General features: G+C 35.7%; 2 protein-coding genes and 1 long non-coding RNA gene across 8 annotated transcripts in view; 2 read left to right on the top strand and 1 right to left on the bottom strand.

Annotated features, from left to right (window-relative positions):
* Positions 1–640: 640 nt before the first annotated feature.
* Positions 641–7,311, bottom strand: LOC135598554 (uncharacterized). 3 transcript variants are annotated; one of them, XM_065092561.1, is made up of 4 exons: positions 7,154–7,307; positions 3,119–3,207; positions 1,977–2,044; positions 641–1,441 (listed from the first exon to the last, which is right to left on the bottom strand). In XM_065092561.1, the coding sequence occupies exons 3-4, from the start codon at positions 2,040–2,042 to the stop codon at positions 845–847; spliced, it is 663 nt and encodes a 220-aa protein (XP_064948633.1). In that variant the 5' UTR covers positions 2,043–2,044; positions 3,119–3,207; positions 7,154–7,307; the 3' UTR covers positions 641–844. The 3 variants fall into 3 exon arrangements, with proteins under 3 accessions (XP_064948633.1, XP_064948632.1, XP_064948634.1); XM_065092560.1 differs by lacking the exon at positions 3,119–3,207 and having other exon boundaries at positions 7,154–7,311; XM_065092562.1 differs by lacking the exons at positions 3,119–3,207; positions 7,154–7,307 and adding an exon at positions 6,953–7,139.
* Positions 7,312–10,908: 3,597 nt separating this feature from the next.
* LOC103983699 (1-phosphatidylinositol-3-phosphate 5-kinase FAB1A) lies at positions 10,909–19,145 on the top strand. Of its 4 annotated transcripts, none has more exons than XM_018827120.2 (13): positions 10,909–11,017; positions 11,890–12,155; positions 12,266–12,299; positions 12,739–13,422; positions 13,519–13,663; positions 13,733–14,077; positions 14,734–15,540; positions 15,640–15,965; positions 16,064–16,190; positions 16,308–16,475; positions 16,590–18,080; positions 18,164–18,424; positions 18,512–19,145. In XM_018827120.2, exons 2-13 carry the CDS (start codon positions 12,011–12,013, stop codon positions 18,842–18,844), a joined length of 4,866 nt encoding a protein of 1,621 aa, XP_018682665.2. In that variant the 5' UTR covers positions 10,909–11,017; positions 11,890–12,010; the 3' UTR covers positions 18,845–19,145. The 4 variants fall into 4 exon arrangements, with proteins under 4 accessions (XP_018682665.2, XP_009399248.2, XP_018682662.2 ...); XM_009400973.3 differs by having other exon boundaries at positions 10,914–11,085; XM_018827117.2 differs by having other exon boundaries at positions 10,918–11,038.
* A 2,770-nt stretch (positions 19,146–21,915) lies between these two features.
* Positions 21,916–24,492, top strand: part of LOC135598035 (uncharacterized) — a 2,883-nt gene continuing 306 nt past the window's right edge. Inside the window, exons 1-3 of the long non-coding RNA XR_010481477.1 lie at positions 21,916–23,470; positions 23,858–23,964; positions 24,303–24,492. The exon at positions 24,303–24,492 is cut by the window's right edge and continues 306 nt beyond it. This is a non-coding gene — a long non-coding RNA (uncharacterized LOC135598035). The remainder of the gene's footprint in view (positions 23,471–23,857; positions 23,965–24,302) is intronic.

Genomic DNA, 24,492 nt, shown 5'->3' on the forward strand with positions numbered 1-24,492 from the left:
CTCGTGCCTTTGGTCGTGGGTTTAGTGGACCAGACATGCAACATTTATTGGGACTTCTCTTGTTTGCATGAGCTAAGGTTCGTTGACGCCAAGTCAAATGTGTAAACGCGTAATGGTTCGATGGAGACGAATAGGAAACTTAAGTCAATTACATGAGATAAGGGCCAATTCTATAGTAGGGTCAAGGTGGTTATTTTGGTAAATTATATGAAACAGAGACAGTGCAGCAGAAGGTGAGGTAATAACATTTTTAATTCATCTTCAGTTTTTGTAGTATTTTGTTTAAATGATATTGGATGGTATATATCATGATACCATTAGTAATATCAATCAAGATTTATAACTGTGATTTGATATATGAACAATATTTATGGTATCTAAGAGATTTTGATATATAAAACAAGGTAACATGTCCTATATACGTTGGATACAGGACATGGATCACTTCCTATATTGATTGTTTATTTTTTTATCTTTTTAATTTTTTAGATTTTTTTCGAGACTCTGATATGTACCAATGTATCAACATTTGATGTACACAAACTTATGAATCATAATATAAATTTTCTGTCAATCTAATTTATTATGAATATCACTATTATAACACTAATAATTATATCGATAAAAGTACTTGAAAATCTAAATTGAATGCTTGGTATTTATTGCTTCTTTTGGTTTCCAATACAGCTTCATGAAGAATACTCAAACTAAATTTCCATCTTAAAGGTGTACCCAAATCTCATAATAACATTTTAAAATAACTACTATGATGTGGCATGGGAAAGGTTGAAAGAATACAGACACATTGCAAGACAATTGGCTACTTGTAGCCTTCATCACTGTTCTAAAATCGAACCCAACATCTAGTGCACTGAGCCATGCAGTCTCCCTTACAATCCACATTGTAGCCCAAAACTTTAGGATTCCTAATAAGAAGATTACGAAGAGCTTGCCCTTTGATTCCCCAATCCTTCTCCAGCATGTCAATGTTAGTCTGCACTTCATCAACTAGACTGCATCCAAGCACCTCAGGAAACTTCTTCAGTATTTTGTATAGGTCCTCATCATTAAGGCCCAAACCTTTGATGTAATCCAACATCTCATTTACCTTTTGTACCTTTGGAACTTCCTTGCTTCTTTCTTCCCCCCAATAGGGTGAATGAACCCAGCCAAATGCCTTTTTGAGAATGGAGTCTGCTTCCTCAATCGAAAATTTTAATGTGGAGAGTATTTCTGTGCACGTCTCCCATGTTTTCTTCTGTTCGTCTTCTAATAGAACTGCTTGTACCTGTTCAACTGAGTGTATCCTCCACTTTTTCGAAGTGCAACTTAAATTACAACTGTTGTTTCGGCTTGCACTCATTCGAACAATGGGCCTGAATCCACATGATGATTTACATATAGGCAGCACCAAATTTGGTATTGGAATTGAAGTATCCAACTGGAAAAAAGCAAATTTATGACAGTCAAAATATCATATATGTAACAGATTTGATTAAACACTAGTAATATGATAAGTGGTACAATTGGTACACAGATAAATTAATATATCAGACACTTTGTTTTGAGTCTTTTGACTGCCATGCATGTCTCAAACAAATGCCCAAAGTTAATCTTCTAGATAGCAGGACTCAGATGAGGGAGGAAAATAGATCTTATACAACGATGCAAACTCATTTTAGTTTAATTAATTTATAGCATAAACTGTCATAAGTGATTTTCTACTTGTTGTTATGGTTTAAATCACAGAAATATCGTTTCTACTTGTAAGGAAGGTTGAGTATGTTGATCCTCCCTAGGTGTAATATCGGTAGAGATGATGCATATACATTAACTCTCCTCAGATGCATATTGGCAGAAAACTCATTCACTAGGTTTGTCCTATTTAATTATTGATAAATTTCTCTCTCTACGATATGCAACAACGAGGCAAAAGTTAATATCAAATGAGAAGGAAGTCGTAAAAAAGGATGTACCAAGAGAGAGCAGGATGCTGAGTATTCATGGGTCGGTAAAGTCACTGCTGATGATCGCCCCAACATTCCTAAACAAACAGACAAGTGAACGTTGAGAAAAATGATAAAGAAAGCAATAACAAGGAAAAATATATAGGTTTCGTTGGAAAATAACTACAAGGGAAGAGCTAAAAGACCTGCACTCCAACAACAATTGACTGTCCAGAAATTAAATTTTTAATCTTAATCAAAACCCAGAAAAGCACAATACAAGGGGTTAAAGACAATCTCCTAATTTGTTAGCAGTCATAGCTTTTAACATATAATAACCAAATTAGAAAAACCAGATATTTCAGTAACTCTATCACGAGCTGCATTTCACTGTATGCCGTAAATATACATATATGCCTGAGATCCTAGGAAAACACACAACAAGAGTTAAACTCAATCGCCTATTTCCTTGCAGAGTTGTAGTTTCTATCATAACCAAATTGCAAAAAGCAGATATTCCAATAACTCTATCACAAGCGCCATCTCACAGTGCACAAACACACATATACACATCAGATTGTATGCATGTATAATTGGTTATCTACATTTATAAAAGTAGCTTCCTATTAGGTTTGTTTCTTCAACTCTCAGGTCATAAAGCTTTTGTCTCCTTTTAATCTGGTTGAGTTTTCTACAGCAAAGCAAACATTGTCCAAAAGAAAAGAAGATAAAATGACTTCCATGAATGGTGATGGATGCATCACCTACGGCTACAAATCAATCCACAAGAAGGTAAAAAAGACTTCAAGGGAAATTAATGTTTTCATTATGAGTTTCATTTCTCCAAATTTGTGTATCCTCAGTTGTGTCTTGCTTCAGTCTTTTCCACCATGTGACGTCCTACTAGTCACTTATGGAGTTTGACAAGAATAAATGCTTCGAAACTCCTACGGAATTACTTTAGAAGAAACCAAATGTCGTTAAACTAAATAATGGGAACTTTTTAATCTTTATTGCCTTCAGACACATTTTTCCTATGTACATATTATTTGTATTGCAGAAAAATATAATCCATGGTTAACCCCTCTAATTGTCTCCTTCTGCACAGCCCTTTTGTATCTTGTTTTTATCATTCTAATTTGTGCTTGAATAACTAAAGAAATAACTCATACCATTCACCAACGGCAACACTCCTAAATGTATCTGCCCTTGGTTTAGACACAATATCAAATGGCATCTTCAAGGTTGATGGTTAATCAACCTGTATTGACAAATTTCAAACAGAATATCATCTTTATAATTCTTTGAAGGACACAATAAGCATTTCTGCGGAAATAGCAAGTCAGTGTACAATAAACATTCTCAGTTAACCCTAGAATGCTATTTGGTGCGTCCGACACAGCTTTATATATCTAAAAACTGTGGGTAAAGTAAACTGTACAATTAGCTTCTTACAATGAAATGATGAAAAAGCTATTTCACATTGTTAAAAAAAAAATGGAAGAATGTTCCATTACATCAAATGGCGTATATGACGCTCACATGTGGATTCAAACCTGAGACCTATCACTTGTGTAACAATGCACTAACCAACCCAGATGTATGAATAGAGGCACTCTCAGATAGTTTAAATCACCCCTCCTAAATATCATAACTCTATTAATAAAGTTAGAAGTAAGAATGTGTGGAAAAACAAAGCATGTTTGTAAGAAGATAGACCAAGGAAAGAAAGAATGTCAAGTGTAACGGAAAGAGGATTCTCCAACAATATTCAAATTTTTATTTGTATTATAATTCTGCACAAGGTACTTGGCAAATGACATCGCTGCATGGAAATAGAAATGTTTAAATGGAATTTACATCCAACAAAGAACTTGAAACAAAAATAAATGCTTATCTTACTCCTGTATTCCCTAAATGAACCTTGAATAAATGATCTATGGAGCTTTACTTCTTGATCAAAATTCTAAGGGTGAATTTTAACTTCATGATAGAATTGTTGTTTCTCGACCTATGTAACCAAGATTCGAGACATTGAAAGTTGAAACCTCCTTGCTTGCAGGGTAAGGCTGGTTACATTAACCCTCACCAAGCCCTACATTGTTGAAAGACTCATGCATTGGGTGTCACTCCTTAGTCAAATATGGCTTTTCCCAACTTCCCTGTAGCAACCATCATTCCTAGATCGAAGAGTTGATAAGTATTGAAAGATCATAATTAATTAGTTTAATACATAATGGAGTCTTATAGAAGTCAAGCAAGCGCTAATCCAATTTTTATTTCAAAAAAAGGTCACTATAATGTGAATAGAAAGATTACAATGGTTTCATATGCATGAAAAGGCTGCTTTAAGTGGCTTGGCACTTATTATCTTATAGCTTTACTTTTTTTAGCACTTTTCATTTCTAAATGCCTTTTTTTTTCTTTTTTTAACCTTTCATTCATAACCCCAAACTTTTCTATTTGTGCTCATCCATTGCATAAAGTTATTTTCTACTTCATAACATTTTTTGTGACTGTATTAAAAAATAAATTAGAATAAGGAAACTTAATTGAGCCACTACAACGTCCGACATGGTGTCAGGCAATAGGTAATGCATATGAACTTATTTTTCTTATTGTTATTGCTAATTTTCCCCACATCTCAACTCATAGTGGTTTTACTTATTTCAATTTCATAATAGAGCATCCCCTTCAAAGTCTACTAAAAATTTTTTTTCCTGAAATATAAATAAAATAAGAGAATACCATCGTGTATCCAAGACAATCATTTCCCTCCTATTATATAATTAATCCCACATGTTGTACAAGAACAATACAACAACAATAATAACAAAATCGTAAGTCTTAACTATTTGGGATCAACTATATGGATCTTTTGTCTTCATTGAGATTTGTAAAAAATCATATGTTTAGTTAAGTTCAAAATACTTAAATATTTATTTATAGTTTCTATTAAAGTATTTTTAGATCTTTCTCTACCTCTTCTCGTACCACTAACATTAATCATTTCACTACTTCTAACTACTGCATCTGAATATCTATTAAGCACATGCTCATATCATCTTAATCGATATTCTCTCATCTTATCCTTTATCGAAGCAATAACTAGTTGTTCTCAAATAAAAGTATTTCTTTTCCTATATTTCTTAGTAGTTTCGCACATTTATCTCAACATTCTCAACTCATAAATATAATTTTTTTGTATATGTTCTTTCTTAATTGTCCAACACTCAAATCCATAAAGCATTATTGGTCTCACAATTGTCTTATAATTTTTTTTTATCTCAAAAGTCTTTGATGATTATACAAGACTCCTGAAGCCCCTCGTTAGTTTAATCATTTTATTTTTACTCTATGAATAATATCTTAATCGAGCTCTCTAACTTGTTGAATAATTGATCCAAGATACCTCAAGCTTTTACTTAAAAAAATTCTTGTTTATTTAACTCAACTATATTCTCCTGCCTATTTTTCGATTTACTAAAATTGCATACATGTTTCACAGGAATAATAAATAAATAAATTTTCAATGATGTGTAAATCTTGATAATGAATTAGTGAAGAGAAAAAGCAGAAACAGAACAAATAATTGACTAACATAGTTCGTTGAAATTTAATATAGAGTAAGATGATAAGATAAAACTCACAAAAATCTCTAGAAAAGAAAGTCCACTCTAATATCTAGTTGATAGTAAATAGTAAGTTGATCAAATTAAAGAAATATGAACAAACGAAATACATGACAAATAAGCAAGAGAAAACTGAATAGGTCCACATTTTGCATCAATGTCAACGATCAATCAGTCACTGGCTAAATAACATAACAAGAAATTTTCATTTTAATATTTATTTTCAAGAAAATCAAAATTATAGGAATTAGTTATTGAAGATCCTAAAGTTAAGGTTAAATAACATAATGATGATGAAAAGCAAATCAACTATCATGAATTTGTAGGAATAACATAAAACTAACTTAGCAGTAACTCTTACAAAATAAACCATATGTGTAGAAATATTTCTCATTGCACCATTAATCACTCATGTAAAATTCCTTCATCAAAAGTGAAACCATAAACATCATGAATTTGGCACCAGCATACTGATCAATCTTCACTAATCATCTAAAAAACACAAAGAAGGTTAGCAGCAATTGTCTTCTTCTTGAACAGATAGTCAGTAAGTAAAGGTTTTTATTTTTCTTTTAAAACCTAAATCCAAAATTTTAATTTCATATCAATTACATATTTATGTAAAACAGGAAACTTGTAAAATATACAGGTATCTTGTTAGTCACGCTATGACAAGTTACACAGTTTTACAAGATGGTCAAGATTATCACCCAATTTGGTGGGATACAATCATCAATCTTAACATCACAGTTGATCAAACTAAAGGAATAGTTTCATTCAAGCTATCAGATTCTAGAATCTTCCTTGAAGGTTGTACCAGTGCGCACGAGGCTCCTGTCAATGCGAGATCTGGGGAGGGTCAATATATACAGCCTGACCTTTAAATATTTAAAGATGTTATTTTCGTGACTCCAACTCTGATCTCCCAGGTTGCAAAGGAGCAATCTTACCGTTGTACCAAGGCCCACTCTCACGCACGCACACTTCCATCTATATAAATATCTTTCACTGCTCAATTCTGAGTCATATAGTCATATATTGTTACTTTTCCTAACAAATTGTATTATCTTGTACCCTGAACGAATTCAGCTACTGAGTTATTACCAAATAGTCGGTCTCGTTCGGCAGCTAATCAGGGGCATTTATAGGCAACAAAATCCCCCCCACAGTGATAACCAAAAATAATGTGGCAAATCCGGCAAGCTGTTCACTCTCTATACCCAAACGATCCACAAGGTATCAGTCTAATCATCCCATCAATCGTCAAAAATCATATAAATTTATCACACGTGACGAAAACCGGCGAACAGCAAACAACATAATCTAACAAATCTCAGACGGATTTCACGTCGAAGGGAGGAGGAAGAAGAATACTTTAAGAAACAAAAAGGGAAGGCGGAGATGAAGCTCGCCCGATCAGAATAACTTATTGAATGGGAAAGATGAAACGACCAAACAGCTTTGTGCAGCAATCATCAAAAAGCAACATGTTTCTTGATCTACTGCACATGGAATAAAAGGTGCGATTTTTAATTTCTGATCGAGGGGGGAGAGAGCGAACGAGGGGGTGCTTACCTTGCGGAGGTGTGCGAAAAGCTTTAGAGCGAGCGTTAGTGATGTGCGCGAGAGGGAGATGAGGAAGGAACGAAGGGGATCCACAGAGAGAGAGAGAGAGAGAGAGAGAGAGAGAGAGGGAGAGAGATGCCGTGGTTGCGAATCCGGAAGAGGATGGGCGGCCACGATGGAACCCATTAGCTTACATCGACTGTGATTCATATGGTTCAACTCGAGCCACGATTTAGATTACCCGTCTGGAAACGCATCGCGTCGTCCGACTCGCGCCTTTGGTCGTGAGTTTAACACCTTGGGGACGACTCTCGTAGACTTGAGCTAAAGGTTCGTTGACTCCAAGTCAAATGTGTAAACGCGTAATGGCTCGATAGAGATGAATAGGAAAATTAAGTCAATTACATGAGATAAGTCCCACTTCTATAGTAGGGTGAAGGTGGCTATTTTGGTAAATTAAATGGAACACAGAGGGTGCATAAGGTGAGGTAATAACATTTTTAATTCAGCTTCATTTTTTTACTATTTAATTTAAATGATATTGGATGATATATATCACGATACCAATCGTTATAACAACAGTTCTTGTAAACCGGATGTTTATTATCAAATATATTTGATGGGATGTGTACTAATATATACATTCGATATAATTTGTATTGCTTGATGTAGATCCTATATTAATTATTTTTTATTATTTTTTTATTTTTTAAACTTCTGCGAGACTCGATATATATCGATGTATAAATACTCAACACATCAAAACAGGCTCGATCATTATAATACCATACACAAACTTATGAATCATATTATCAATTTTCTATCCGTCTAATTTATTGCCAATAACACTATTAGATTGAAATTTAAGATCTACAACGCTAGTAATTCTATTGATAAAAATACTTAAAAATCTAAATTGAAAGATTGGTCTTTATTGTTTCTTTTCGTTTTCAATACAGCTTCGTGAAGTATATACCCAAACTAAATTTTTCATCCTAGAAGGTGTACCCAAATCTCATAAAAACATTCTGAAATAACTACTAATATGTGGTATGGGAAAGGTTGAAAGAAGGCAAACACATTGCAAGACAATTGGCTACTTGTAGCCCGCATCACTGTTCTAAATCAACCCCAACATGTCCACTATATGTTGATTTAGAACAGTGATGCGGGCTACAAGTTTCTCTTACAGTCCACATTGTATCCCAAAACTTTGAGGTTCCTTCGAACTTAGAAGAAGATTTCGAAGAGCTCCCTTGGATTCCGTAATCATTCTCCAGCATGCCGACGCTCATCTACACTTCATCAACTGCACTGCATCCAAGCATTTATATATAACACTCTAATTAATTTTACATAAAAAATTAAATAAGATTAAGATTGATTTATAAGAATTTGATGATTATATTATATTAATTTTAACTTAAATATTTTAGTCAAATAAAATTGATAGACAGTTAGTTTATCAGACGCATTGGAATTAAAGTATGAATATATATATATATAACTGATTTGATTAAAACTAGTAATATGATATGTTGTATAGGTGGTACATAGATAAATTAAATTTATGACACTCAAAATATATCATATAAGTAACATATTTTATTAACACTAGTAACATGATGAGTGGTGTTGGTGAACCCTTACATCATGGCCGATGAGTCTGCAAGGCTTGGTCTGATTGTCGATGTTCATATGTTCTAGTGATCAAGCCTTCGTCGGGTCGGGTTGAGCTCGGGATCGATTCTGGATGCACTTCTTTAGTAGGAACGCTATGCTTCGTTACCGTCAGGTCCCTACATACTGGCCTAGGTTAGGAGGGGCTTTCCGATTTAGGCCCCTTCGAAGATTAAGTTAGTATTAACTGAAACTTCTATAGAAAGTTCGCTCCCCTTGCCAAATGCTAACTGAGGGCTTTTATTTTGACGCCTGAGAGTCGATCGTATGTGATCTACTTGCAACGGTCGACTCCTCGAGCAATGAGTTCATACCTTCAAATGATCGGTATGTGCGGAACGATGCTGCACGACGTTGTCATGAGCTTTCCGGAGCGACCCTTGTCGGCACGACGTTAACTCGTGTAGCTCCAAACAACGCGGGAGGGGGGCGAATGTCATCCTGAGTTCGTGTTAGTACATCTGACATGGCGCCCCATCTTCATCCTGAGATTCCATGTTTGCACTAACGTGGTTATCAACGGTGTCCATGGGGTGAGATCCACGATATGCCATATCAAGTGGTACAATTGGAACATATATAAATGAATATATCGTACACCATGCATTCCTTAGACAAATGCTTAATTTTAGCATCCACAATATTAAATGATAACGGAGGAAAATAATAAAAATTATTTTCACGGATAGTATTACATGAAAATGGCATTGATAATCATAATAAACATTATAATAATATTGATAATGATAATAGTAATAATATTGGTATTGATAATGTTATTGGTATTTTTTATATTGATATCGATGATGATATTCATACCGGTAATAGTAATTAATCATGACGGTGATAATAACAGTAGTATTAATAATAACAATAGTAATTATAAAAAAAAATACATATAAAAAAATAGGGATATTATATTCTCAACTGATTATTAATTATTAGAAAGATAAATGATGAAGATGAGCAGTATAATAAAGTAAAATCTGTGACGATGCTATTAAATCCTTAATCGAGTTTGACAATATGTTTACCGATTATTTAAATATTTAAAAATCAATTTATGAGGGAAATAAAAAAGGAAACCATGTAGATTTTTCTTTGATGGACAACAATGCTTACGAATCGAAGCAGAGTCAACATGAACCGGGATGGTTTCTTGCGTGACTTGTACGCCACAAAGTAGTCCACCAACCATTTCAATATTTGTCCTTCGACTCGGTATTTGTCTTCCTGTCTTGTCACGTATGAATCGCGTTGAGCACGCGACGGGGTTGTTTGAATTCGACCTGCCTCCGTTCGTTCGCCGCGCTCCCACTGGCGCACGTCCCGGTCGATGGCTGGATGCGGGTCCCGCATGACATCGCAATCAAGGCGTGGCTGCTGGGCTCCGCATCATGTGAAGCGAGCGCATGTGTGCCGCGAGGATCGTTCTTTGTCCCCTGCGGTGGTGTGATAAATGCTATCTTTTACATTAAATAAACATTTCGAAGTATGAGTTTGCTTAGTAAGATTGAAGATCAGATATTATTTAAATTAATGCCTAATGTTCCATTCCGTATGAAAACAAAACAGTTGTCTTTTGCTTTGATACGTGGCATGAGAGCAACGGTTGATTATAGATTTTAAGAAATATCCATTCAAATAGCAGTATGATCGGGACGGGTTGATGTTGGCTCGTCCAACATCGATTTTTATTCCCTAAATAATTAATATTTAAGCAATTTGAAGTTCTTACCGCGTAAAAAGCCAATAAAAATTTAGATGAGGAATTGGCTGAGCAGACTTCACGAGCTGCTTCCCCGATTCTTGGGCGTCAATGTGCTCCGGAATCGCGGTTCCCTTAAAATCAAAGATCGATACCCGTTTGTCTGCCGACGCCCTTACCCGCTGAAGCTTATCGTGACGGTGTATTTCGGGCCCCACCGTGGGTCCCGACGATGCCTCCATTGGCACCCCGAGCCTGTGGCGGTGGGTACGAGCTGTAGGTATTCGTAAGAAAAATACTAAAATATGATTCGAAGATGGGGTTCCACTGGACGAAGCTGTCCTCTGAATTCCTATTTATTTTCTCTTTTTCTTATGTCTTCTTCTTTCTTCATCTTCTCGTCTGTCTCGCTCTGTGTTCCTTGTGGAGAGGTCGACGCCGTTGAGATCCGACGGTCTGTTGCCTTTTCGCTCCCTTCGTTCTCGGTACGACATCACAGATCGAGTGTGAGTGTACGAGGTTTGGTTTTTGGGACTTGCCATTTCTCCAATCCGTAAGCGACGCTCTTTTTATCTAGTTTTCTTGTCCTTTTGCTGTTGTTTTTTCTAACATGTGTATATGACGGGAAACTGGTGAGCTAGGCCGATCTCAAAAGGATAATTGGATTTCTAAATTCTTTTTGAATTTGGGTTCTTTGGTTTTTGGATCAGAACCTGAGACTAACACTTGAATTTATGAAATTGCATCTTTTAACAGAGTCATGACATATTTGATTTTGTAAAATCGAAAGTTTTTTCTGACTCTGTGTTTTTAGTAATTTTCAGTGAAATATTACTTAGATAATGAATGATAGAATGAAATTGCATCTTTTAACAGACTTATGATATATTTGATTTTGTAAAATCGAAAGTTTTTTCTGACTCTGTGTTTTTAGTTAATTTTCAGTGAAATATTACTTAGATAATTAATGATAAAATTCTGTTGCATTCGGTTTCCTTAAATGAGTTATTTCGTTCTGAGTTTGGCTTTAGGAAAAAAATTGATTGAATTTGGCGGTTCTGTTTCAAGATTTGACTCCTAAGCCTGGTCAATGTTTAGATCTTGATTGTTGGAGGGTCTGCGGTGTTTGTTGTGTTATGTTTTCAATTACTTTTCTACTTTATTTCTTACTTGCAGTACCCTCGGTTTTCTTTGGAAAGTTTGGATGTCTGGTGGTTATTATGACAAAAAATTATGTGATTTTGGTTTTTTTTTGGGATTTATTGCGATTAATCTGTTTAAAACTTTTAGTTTGACCGTGTCAAGATTGTGATTTACCAGTACCGTAATGATGGTCATCTTTTCTTCCATGACACAGATTGTGAGAGATGTGAGGCACTGGAATCTTATCTCTCTGAGATCAGATGAATTCAATGTGCCGGTCATGTGGTTCATAACAAACAACTCTAGGTAGTGAGTTTAGAATTTGCTATGAAAAGATGGATACTTCCTGCCCCCCGAACCCTGAGCATTGTGAGTCCTGTCCAGAGAAGTATGGTGAAAAAGCCTTAACTAAGAATGGTTCAGGTCCTTATGTCACTCCGCTTAGTCCCATATCAAGCTATGCAAGTTCTTCAAGCTTTGGTAAATTTTTTTCTATTTATTATTTTGTTTCTACTGTAGCTTATCATTATGTCTATTAGGAGCATCCAACAATTTTTGCTTTCATTCCTTATCACTTTGTCTTTTTACAGGTGATATCCAGGCTGGTTTGAATTTGCAATGCAGGTATATGGCCACCGTTGGCACCTTGTTTGTTAAGACACTAGCTTATTCTGGGACATGATATGTTTTAATTTGTATGATAGGTTCAGTGCGCCTATAGAATTCTTATTTATCAATTTGAAAAATTTTGTCTTCAAAGCATACTAAAAAGGGGCGTACCCAATGCACGAGGCTCTCATCAATGCGGGAGCCTCATGCACGGGATACACCATTTTTTAGTATGCTTTGAAGACAAAATTTTTCAAAGCATGCTATTTAATATATTACAACTCAATAGTTTCTTTCTTGATTTTTGCTACATCCTTCTCTTTACATGTGAACTCAACAGATTACTTGCTGTTGGCAGATTGTAATAATCACAAGTATCAATTCTATTTTCATTTTTTCACTTGTGCATGTGGTTGCAGTTGACGCACTGATATTCATTAAGTTTCATTCGCAGGGAGGACGGATATAGTGTTCTAGATGCTGATGTTACTCAAAGAAATATGGTTAATGATTCTTCTGATTCTAGGGCCAATGTAGCTGGCTTTGGACCTCACATTTCAACTGAAAAGAAGCTATCGTCCAGTTCAATAGACAATAACGAAGAGAAAACTAAATTAAGCAATGAAATCTTGGATGATGCTGGAGCCAAAACTGTTGTTTTTAACTCACATATAGCAGAAGAGCAGGACTTCAATGACATTCTGCCACTGTTACCTGATTTTGAAGCTGATCCTGACATCTGGATACCACCTGAACCAGAAGACATGGAAGATGACACACCCAGCATTGCTGATAATGATGAAGATGATGATTATAATTGCCTAGAGTGGAATCAGTCAAATCTTTTGAGTAGTTTAGATGAACATCAAAGGATCAGTCAAGGCTTTAAGGAAAAACGGCAAAAGGCAATGTTGGAAGCAATGAATGGACAGTTCAAGTTTCTTGTAAGTCGTTTTTTGGCATCCGAGGGAATTGATTTTTCTAGCCTAGAAGCTGGTCAGAGTTGGTTAGACATTGTTGCTTCCTTATCATGGAAAGCCGCCTTGCTTGTTAAGCTTGATGCAGCTGAAGGCAGGGCAATGGATCCTGGGTCCTATGTGAAGGTGAAATGCATCGCATCTGGTAGTCGGCATGAAAGGTAAAATGGAGATGGCATATGAGTTGAAGCCATGTTTGTAATTTTTTTTGTCTGTTAAATTATACTTCTTTTTAGAACTGGAAATTTTGGTTGCAGTGAACTGATCAAGGGTTTAGTTTTCAAGAAGAATGCTGCTCATAAGCACATGCCAACCAAGTTTAAAAATCCTAGAATCCTACTGCTTCAGGGCGTCCTTGTTCACTCTGCAGTTGGCTTATCATCTTTCGAGTCAATGGAACAAGTAAGTTTATTATCATATGGATGTTGTGTTTAGAATTTATTGATCATCATTTTTTATTTCTGAAATCAGGAAAAGAACCATTTGAAGGTCATCACTGATATGATAGAGGCTTGCCATCCCAATGTGGTTCTGGTAGAGAGAAATATTTCTCGTGACATACAGGATTCTCTTTTAGAGAAAGGAATAACTGTGGTTTCTGATATGAAGATCCACCGTTTGGAAAAGGTTTCTCTCTGTACAGGTTCTCCTATCATTTCTTGTTCCAACTTTCCAACAAATCTGATCCTGCCACAATGTGATTTATTTCGTATTGAAAGATTTATGGAGGAATATAACAGTACTGGTGGTGGTGGTAAGAGGTCAAGTAAGACCTTAATGTTTCTAGTGGGCTTCCAGAAACCTCTGGGTTGTACTGTGAGTATGATTTTCTTTGGGGTTATTTGACTATTGCATTCATTTTCCTCATATGCTATAGGACATGTAATTTGTTGACTTTTGTTCATGATGTTCTTTCTTTTTGTGTGTGATCATTTGTGGGAAAAGATGGTTAAACGTGTGCTCTTCAAATATGTTGCTCCATTCTAATTATTATGTATGCCATTTATCAGTTTGACAAGCGCTTGTACTCTTGTTTCAAACTTTGGAAAATCATGTCGTTTTTAAGTGACTAAATTAGCTCCATGCTGTACATCAACTTTTGCATTGTGGTTTCAAATCCCTTAGCATGTTAATGACATCAGTTCCTTTAATTAGTTTAGTTTATCCTTTCAATATCATGATGATTAGGAATTATAATGAAGTTTACAGGCAAGACAACTAACTGAGGAGAAACTAAATGGTGCATACCGATACTAAGTGTATATGCTTCCTTCTGTATCTGTAGCCTTCTTTTAATGTGTGGCTCACAATGTTATAATTGTTGCTTATTATTAACCATAATAATTTATATGAAACATAAGGAACATGGCAGTTCCAGGGACATTCATATGATGCATGGCAGAATATAATTGAATATGAAGAACTATATTTTATATATAGTTCTGAATCTGATCATACTTTCTTTTTTGCAGATATTGCTGAAAGGGGCTCAGAGTGACGAACTGAAGAAGATTAAGCGTGTAGTTCAGTATGCAGTCTTTGCAGCATACCATTTGATTCTTGAAACTTCATTCCTTGTGGACCTGAGGGTTTCTTTTTCCAATAAGAATGATAGCAGGGAAGGAATTGCACCCTTGAGGACCATGCCTTTGCTTTACATGGATAATCTTGAATGTTGCCTGTCTACTCTGGCCTCAGAGCATACACAAGATGTTCCTGTTTGCAATGGATCCTTGGGTAGATTTGATCATAGGTTGATGTCATTGAATTCTGACTATGAGTGTATGTTTTCTGACAAATCCAGCAGTGGTGACATATCATTGCTATCGCCTCTCTCTGCTACTTGTGAAACATTCGAAGGAAACAATTCTCCATCTCTCATTTCTGAGTTTGTTTCACTAGGGTTAGACATCAATAATAAAACTTATGATGGTAAAAGTATTGATCTTGCTTCATCGGAAGCATCTGATCATGAAAATGCAGCAAATTCGATAATTAGTGAAGAAAAAATAGATGATGGAATCTTTAATTATCAAAAGACTGAGCCAGTTAGAGATTTAACTGAAGCTGTTGATGCTGATGGTTGTGAGATTGTTAACATAAAACACAAAGATGTCGTTGAGAGTGTATTAGATCCCCAGAGCATCATAGTTTTGCTTTCTAAACAGTGCACAAAAAAAGGCACCCTTTGTGATCAGAGCCATCTTTCTCGTATAAAATATTATGGGTACTTTGACATATCACTTGGACGATTTCTGAGAGATATCTTGCTTAACCAGGTGTTTTCTCATTTTATCTGATAATTTTGTTAAGATTAAGTACTATTTATTTATCTTGAACAGAATTCTAATTGATGGAAGTTTATACATTTGTTGCAGAACAGTTGCTCTTCTTGTAGTGAACCACCAGAGGCACATGTGTACTGTTACACCCACCAAAATGGGAATCTAAGCGTGCATGTAAGACAACTTCCTCAAGGGTCACAGTTGCCAGGTGAAGTCGAAGGAAAAATTTGGATGTGGACCCGTTGTTTGAGATGTAAGAATGGAAACAAGATGTCCACACGGAGGGTTGTCTTGTCTAAATCGGCATGTAATCTTTCATTTGGGAAGCTTTTAGAACTCAGCTTTTCAGGCCATTCTTCGGGTAATAGGCTATCTGAATGTGGACATTCTTTGCACAGGGATTTCCTTCGATTTTTTGGGTGAGTCCATCATTTTGTTGCTTTTATGCAAAAGTTATGTAATTTTTGTTTGTTGGATATGATATCATCTATATGGTATTTTGACAAAAAAATTGCAGATTAGGCTCCAAGGTAGCAATGTTTGTTTATTCATCAGTTAAGATCTATGCTGCTTGTAAGCCACCAGCAGTCTTGCAGTTCCATAATCCAAAAGAACAAGAATGGCTTAAGAGAGAAATGGAAACTGTATGTAGCCTTTAGTTTAATTATGCCTCTTTTTTCTATCGAACAGCTCTCCTTATCTAATAACATCTTGCAAAGTATGTTTATTCTTCTTGACATTGATTTTTTTTTCTATTTAAGGTTCTTTTTCAAGGACGTGCATTTTTCTCTGAGGTTTCAGACTCATTGCAGAACTTGAAGCCTATATATTATGGCCCTCTGGGTAAACAATGTATTGAGCTCTCTGGTTCACTTAAACCGTTTTCTGAAATTGAAGAGATGCTGATACAGGAAAAGTTTGAATTTGAGGTAATTATGTTTTTTAATATTTTTTTAACCTTTTCAAGCATGATTTTGTTGTCACCGATTAAACACAAAGGTAAAGTAATCTAAATTTTCTTAACCTTTTCTGTCACCCACCAGACCTCTCTGCTGAAGGCATTAGATCATAATAAACATATGGAGGTTTCTCTTCATGAGATTCTCGGTTTAAAGTGGCTTGGCCAGGAGCTCCTTCTTGAGTTATATGTTTGGGACCGTCGGTTGGATTGCCTTCTGCAGCATACAGAATTCAAACTAGGAAATGATGAATGTGTAGCTGACGAAATTCCTAAAGTGCATAGTCACGTTAATGAACAACTCTCTCCTAGTGGCAGCCATTGTATACAAGACATGCAGATTGATCTTGATACAGAATCAACTGAAGCTTCTGCTTGTACAAGCAATAACTTCTATAAGCTTCTTGATGTTGGATTTGTTGATGCGGAACACTCAACAAGACAGTATTTTGATCAATCAGGGATCGAGGAGCATGCAGTATCTCTCCTTGAACAAGACCCTTGTATACCACATGATCCTATTTTGTCCCCTGAAGATGATCAGAACCGTCAGGAAATATGTGTATCTCCTTCTGGTGATATACTAATTGACCACTCCATACAGATTGCAGAAGTGCCACATGTTGGGAAGGCAACTGACCTTGAGCTTAAAAATGCTGAGACAATTGCTGAAAGTGAAACACCACCTCCTACATCCTTGTCAAATGAATTTCCAAATATTTCAGATGACGTTTATGCAAAGTCAGAAGGTCCAGAAGAGTTGATCTGGACTTCGTTTTCTGATTTGAGAGAGATATGCAAAAAGGACCTCTATGGAGGTTCATTACGGAAGTTTGAATTTATTAATACCTATGTTCCATCTCACATTTCTCCAATACACCAGACATCTATTAGTGAAGTGGACTTGTTGCACTTTGCAGTTGGTCCAGGTGGGAATGTCCTGTCTGCTTCTGAGAATGAGATATCTAGCATAATTGCATGTGCGCTAGCCATATCTGAAAATTTCCAAGGCTTGTTAGACAGGGCTGAAAGCGAAGCAGGGGAGACAGATAGATCTTTTAGCTTCACTTGTGATAGTTATGGGGCTTCTGCATGTATGTCTTCTACTGGAGCTTCAGAATCTGAAAGGATCAACTTGCTATATAGTGCCTCCTCACTTTCATTGGACGAGTCATCAACTTCGAGTATTGATGGTTCATCATCTGTTGATTTACAGCTACAATCAGTAAATTTGCATCCTGAAGTCATTGTGGGGAGAGGGAAGGTTTCTGGAAAAAGTATTTTTTCAGTAATTTGTATATATGCAAAGCATTTCTATGATATAAGAAAGAAATGTTGTCCTTCTGAACTTGCCTACATCTCTTCCTTAAGCCGTTGCAAGAAGTGGGATGCACAAGGAGGAAAGAGTAAAGTTTTTTTTGCGAAGTCATTGGATGAAAGGTTCATCATTAAACAAATCAAGAAGACAGAGCTCGACTCCTTCTTAAAATTTGGCCCTGATTATTTTAAGCATGTTTTTCACTCTTTAGACACAGGGAGCCAAACTTGTCTTGCTAAAATCTTGGGAGTATATCAGGTTTTATAAATTCTTCTTTTTTATTTATAACTGCACATTTTTATAGTGTTATTTCTGGTTTAAGCAAAGTCTTTTACACGCAGGTTCGGAAAAGCAAAAGTGGCAAGGAAACCAAAATTGATGTTATGGTGATGGAAAATCTTCTATATGGACATAAAATTTCTCGAACATATGATCTCAAGGGTGCTGTCTTTGATCGATACATTTCAGATGCCAAGTATGGTGAAAAGGTTCTTTTGGATCAGAACTTTGTGGAAGACATGCATAAATCTCCCATATATGTTGGTGGGGATACTAAACTCCTTCTGCAACGTGCCATTTGGAACGATTCATCTTTTCTGACTGTAAGTTTACAGCCAACTATTTATATCTAAAATATGCTACTTGAATTTAGTAGACATTGACTTTAATACATACTGTTAAATTTGCAGTCTATTAATGTCATGGACTATTCTTTGCTTGTTGGAGTGGATGATGACCGGAAAGAGCTTGTTTTTGGCATTATTGATTATTTGAGGCAGTATACCTGGGACAAGCAGCTTGAGACTTGGGCGAAGGCTTCAATTGTTCCTAGGAATGAATTGCCAACCGTTATTTCTCCGAGGGAGTACAAGAAAAGGTTTAGGAAGTTTATGACCAGATATTTTTTGTCAGTTCCTCATTGCTGGAAACATGAGCACCGTTCACCCTCATGCATTATTTGCTCTGATGGCAAGAGAAATTCAGCTAAAGTACACAATGCGGATCTCTCAGAGAAGTCATGACCAGTTATCTGCCTGGATCAAAGTTCCTGCTATGCCCACGTCATTTGAAATCTTGAATCTTTTTCTGATTTGTTACTGTACTTCTGCCTTTCTAATTATTGTATATAGATGTTGCTCGCCTCCCCAAGATTTGCGACTTTTTAGCAAATTTCTGGGGTAGGTTGGGCCACATTGTATACTCCAAAATGTCTAAAGTTTATTTCTTCAGGGTGGTTACAAAGAGATCCAAAATGTGTTCGATTCTTTATGTTTGTGTTCTTTGTGTTTATATGGTTGAATAAAAGTGGGAATTTCTGTTTAACTATCAATCTTGTTTCATATTCTTCAATATCTGTAAAATATTTATCATTGCTGAGTTGGTACCAGATTTTTTTTCATGTTGCTAAATTATATGAGCAAACACCATTTAGACAGACAGAAATTTGGATTTTTTCTTTCTGCATGAGGGGTGTGACAGTTTCATTGTCTGGTCTGTGCCACTTTAGTGCTTCTGAATTTATTGGCATGAAATAATTTCTGGATACATTGTGTTGACAGTTGGTACAGTGAAAAAGAAAACAACATTTATTCCTTTTCTCCTATTCAGATCGTTGCTCCAGTTGTCTCTAATGTTACTCCAGAAGTAAGTACCGTTGGAGTTACTGGATTTTATTATTTTCATTTTATTTATATTGATAAATTCTACAAATATCTAACTGGTAAATATTAGAATCTGTTGCATGGCCTTGTAGTTTTAAATACTTTGTGAGCCCATACATCTTATCATACTGCTTGTGCACAAAACCATGAATTATGATTTTCTTTTATCAAGGTGATTTTCTTACTGGTTGCTGATTTTCCACTAGTATATATGGGTTCATGTTTATTTTTTTGTTTGGGTTATGCAGGTTTGTAAAACCTACTGCTGATTTTTTCCACCAGTATATGAAGGAACCTACCAATCGGTGTCCTTAATCATCATGGCATGCTTGCTCTTCTTGTAGATTGATGGAAATGAAATTAACACATCAGGTTCCATTATTCTTCTCTTTTTGTTGTTCCTTTTGCTTATATATCTTAAGATTATCAAAGACAAGATATGATCAGTGTTATTTTGGTAGTGTGCTTATGGGAATGAAGTGGATAGACTTGCCAAATTGTCGTGCTGTTCTAGGTTGTGGTGAGTTCAATAGATTTTGCTTCTTGGAGCTGATTTCACTAAGTCATCCAGTTGATCAGACTTTAGGTAGTTGGATTACGCCATGCTGTTTTCTCTGATATTCTATGTTAATAATTTTGGCATTTCATACAATAACTGACATCTTTGTCAGTGAATTCAGTGCCGTCATGTTCCTGAATTTTCATTCATTTGTATTTCCTTCTGGTGATCTATATATGTAGAGCTTTCTATTGCAATGAAGACATTTCTCATGCACAATTTGTTGAACTAGATTCATGTCAAAAACGTGAATTATGAATGCTTGTTTCCTCTCTCATGAAGCTAAAAAGATTATCGATTTCCTCGTTTTTGATAAAATTACCACAAGAAGGTGTCCAAAGTTGTTGCACTGTCTTTTGCGTTCTAAGAAATACAATCATTAGATATTCTTTAATGTTCAATTTTTTTTTTGAAAGTATGTTTCCTGGATGTGCAGCTGATATTGTTATCATGGGGCACCATATAACAACACACAGGCATAGTATTACCACCTAACCAATAGGCATCCTTCTATAACACTATATACTGGGATTAGAAAAGGAAATATATCCATTAGAGGTCAAGTAATTTTATTATAACATATGGATTTTCTATAGTTGTAAATAGCAAGTTAATCCATATTTAGTTGGTTTGTGTTTAAAATTTTCCAAGACATTTGAGACATGGATCTTCAATAAGATGTTTGTAAGGGCTGAAAAATACAAATTTGAATTTTGGCAGAACAAACTCTTATGCTTCAAGATATTCTAAAAGGTGACCTTTATTATCAGAAGCATGTGACCTACTTGAGATAGAGGACCAATCAGTATGCACTAACACCATCAATGCCTGCGAGCTAATTTTCTTCAAGATCTGCAGAGAATTTGACTATTGAAACATTTTTATTGAAGCTTTTCTATAGAATTAGTTTACCTCTTTACATTTTCGGATTTCAATATAGTCAACCCAAAACTTATGAGACAAGGCAACAAAAAAGGTAAGATGGATTAAAAATCATGATAAAAGATTTGAGCATGCAAATTATTATGAAGGAGACTAGACAGGAACAAAACGAATCCACCAAAGAAGACCCTTCCATTTTTATTCAGAAGGAAAGAGGGTCAGGCCAAAATAGATGGAAAGGTATATATAGTTGATACATCTATATACACGACATGCTTTTCTCCATATTCTAATATCAACAAAATATGATTTCTTCTTCACCATCAGCATTGAGCATTGATTCTTGGGTATAAACATGTAAGTCTGATGATTTATTTTAATGCACATAATTAAGTGCCTTCGTGTACAATGTTAAAACAGTCGGCTAGGCATGAGAACCAAGCCAACATGGGATCTAAAGAGGGTTAGTGTATGTGGTCTTCCTCCAGCAAGTAGATACATTATTTTTGTGACAAACTCATGCTTCCCAGGTACCTAACGAGGAACCTCACAATATTCTCTTTAAATATTCATTCGATATACCCACAGTTGTTCTAGTTTTAACACAAATAAAAGATACTTATAATTATACAATCTGCTTCCTGTCCTAGTAGATGCATGTGTAATTTAAGCAAGGTATGCAGTTTCGAATAATGCCGCCCGTACCGACCGGTACGTCAGCTGACCGGTACACGGATCGCCCGTTACCGGACAATATATATATATATGTATATGTATATATATATATAAGTATATGTATATATATATATGTATATATAATATTTTTTTTAAGGCGATGTCGCGTCGCCTCAACAACATTGCCCGAAGAAGGAAAAAAAAAAAAAAAAAAAAAAATATATATATATATATATATATATATATATATATATATATATAAAGGCGACGTCGCGTCGCCTCGACGATGCCCGGAGAAGGAAAAAAAAATTATATATATATATTTATTTATTTATTTATACCGAACGGTATACCGTTAGGTATATTATATCGTACCGTACCGAGCGAATGTCGAAACGCCTGTACGGTATGATATTTTAAACCTTGAATTTAAGTACCATAAGGTCTACTGTTTACTAGCAAGGTATAATCGGAAGGATACGTTTAATCAGTGTTCTTTTACTAGCTATTCCATTTTTTAGACATCTTAGTGTGCTGCTAGAACTTGATCATCTAGAACTTTATCTGGACTTAATTATGTGGCTCATCAATCTTTCGTTATTGAATTATATTAGCAGTTGCTGGATCTGTGCATAATATTATCCTTGTTTTTGTTTCTCACATATGATGGTGTCAATTCTGTTATCTATGTCATTATTATGCTTAGATTGAAATTCTCCTTTTAGTAACATGCACTATATTGAAATTAAACATCTCCTTTTGCAGATTACTCTTTCCCACTACTGCACATTCTGGTGTGAACTTGGCAGTTGAGTTCCATTTGCTTGATACCACTCCTTGCTTTTCATACATATCCTTGTCATCTACCACCTCTTATGAATTAATGCAGTTCACAGTTGAAGTTCAACAACTTACCTGAGTCCACTCCATTATCTCTCGTCAGTTGGCTTTTGTAATCGTGTGTCCTGATCCTATAAAATTGGAATCAAATAGGCTATTGAAGCGTTAGGCTCAAGAGCCATTATCTTTTCTGTGGAACTTTTCCTTTGTTCTCTGTTATTGCAAGTGCTCTGCATTTTGCTCAAATGGTTTGTTATGTTTATTTAATTTTCTGCTTCTTTTTACTTGGCTGCTTATCTCAAGATGTTCACCAAGCAGGCATAATGGTTACTTGCAGGTCCTATGTCATATTACTTATCCAAATTGTGCATGCTGCAGCTTCACTGCTCATAGATGCAGTGACGTCAGTGTTCTCCATGTAGAAGATTTCAGGATCATGTCTTGATTTGTGACTTGTGAAACTTATGTATATAAAGGAGAAAATTTGGACGAAGCTTTTGTTTCTGTGTGTCTTGATACGTAGTAAATAATTACTCGTGGATTGGTTATAATGGTGTCTACATCAGGTTTCTATTTTAGTATTTTACAATTGGTTTGGCTTTTGTGTTGGATTGCATTTCTTTTTATAATTCAATTTTTTTGATGTTTTAGAACATGTTGTAGATGACCATTGCATACTGATGAGCAAATATGGAGTTCCAGGTGGCCTAATTCTTTATGTTGATTTCCATTTTATACTTCTTAATATGTATGATAACCAGATTTCAAGTGTACATTCCAGGAAGACATCTGCTACCAGGCATAACTCTGTAAAGATAGAGAACTGGAGTTTTCCGTCTTTGGGGACAATCTTCCAAAAGGCAGCACTGATGTTTACCATTCTGGCCTGCTTTTGCTGATGAGTGCTGCTTGTTTGATATTTTGGACGAGCAGAGTTTGGTGGGAGATGGTGGATACATCAACGACTCGGGCGAGAAGAGTCCATTGTTAAAAAGCTTTGAAGTTGTGATATCAATCTGCTAATACAATTGGTATGTATCAAATATGATGGTTTGGTAAATTCTTCTGTGTCAATCTCCTCTCCATGTAATTGTTGATCTTGTTCAAAAGGGTAACTGGAATCATCTTGTTGAGTAGTTTATGTTGTGGATATGATACTAACTGAAGCTGATCAAACCATATCAAATTCTTTTTTTCTGATGAAACATCAAGAGGGTTACCACAAAAATCTCACCTGTATTATGCTAGAATAGCTATCTTTGTACCATGTGAGATTGCTGTCAAAATTAATTATATTCTCAGAATCTATGAGCTACCGAGCAAACAGTATTTATGGTTAGATCTTTCATGCTGATGTAAGAAAATTTGGGTATATTAGTGTCAGCTAATACACATTAATCTTATGTGGAAGCATGCAGGTTATGGTATGCGGAAGGTCGACCTTGGAAAAGTGCATGGGAGGGGGGTAACTACTACTCTCCTCATCCTGTTCATCCAGAACTCTTAATGTTCAACATTGTGCCAGGTCAAACTCCAAAATCCTCATCCAAATTAAATTTGTTAATGAACTATTTGAAGAGTGCATTTGTTTAATGTATGTCTCCTGCTATTCTTTTTCGGTACGTTCTTTTCGGGTTTACGTATGTGCTTTCCGGTGATGAATTTAAGGTTAAACCTCTGCTTTTATGGCTATCAAAAATACTTGAACAGCTCATAATCCTCCGAGTTTTCAGCTCATAATGAGCCACCACTGAAGTAACGAGCTCTTCTTTCTTTTGCAGTCATCTCTGCGCATTAGCTACTTTGATGATAAGAATAGTTTTTGGTGGCAAATATATGACAGATGATTCTGTCTTTGTTTAGGACATGGTTGAATGCTCAATCTTAACAATTCTCGTGGACTGCTGACGGAAGGGAAGACACGGCGGAGTGATGGTTGGACATGGGGCGGCAACGCAGCAGCGCAGAAATCTTTGCATGCCAGTGCTTGATGGATGGAAGAGCGGAGCAGCGGAGAGAGGAGGGCGGAGATGGGGACTGGGAGGGGCTGAGC

This window comes from Musa acuminata, chromosome BXJ2-1 (assembly GCF_036884655.1).
Source record: "Musa acuminata AAA Group cultivar baxijiao chromosome BXJ2-1, Cavendish_Baxijiao_AAA, whole genome shotgun sequence".
NCBI lineage: Eukaryota > Viridiplantae > Streptophyta > Magnoliopsida > Zingiberales > Musaceae > Musa > Musa acuminata.

Bases quoted from the DNA above. Each gene is read 5' to 3' on its own strand.
- LOC135598554 (XM_065092560.1), bottom strand. From the start codon at position 2,042: ATGTTGGGGCGATCATCAGCAGTGACTTTACCGACCCATGAATACTCA. The intron at 1,442-1,976 runs GTACATCCTTTT...GCTTTTTTCCAG, and splicing joins CAGCATCCTGCTCTCTCTTG to TTGGATACTTCAATTCCAAT.
- LOC103983699 (XM_018827120.2), top strand. From the start codon at position 12,011: ATGGATACTTCCTGCCCCCCGAACCCTGAGCATTGTGAGTCCTGTCCA. The intron at 13,423-13,518 runs GTAAAATGGAGA...TTTTGGTTGCAG, and splicing joins TCTGGTAGTCGGCATGAAAG to TGAACTGATCAAGGGTTTAG. The intron at 16,476-16,589 runs GTAATTATGTTT...GTCACCCACCAG, and splicing joins AGGAAAAGTTTGAATTTGAG to ACCTCTCTGCTGAAGGCATT.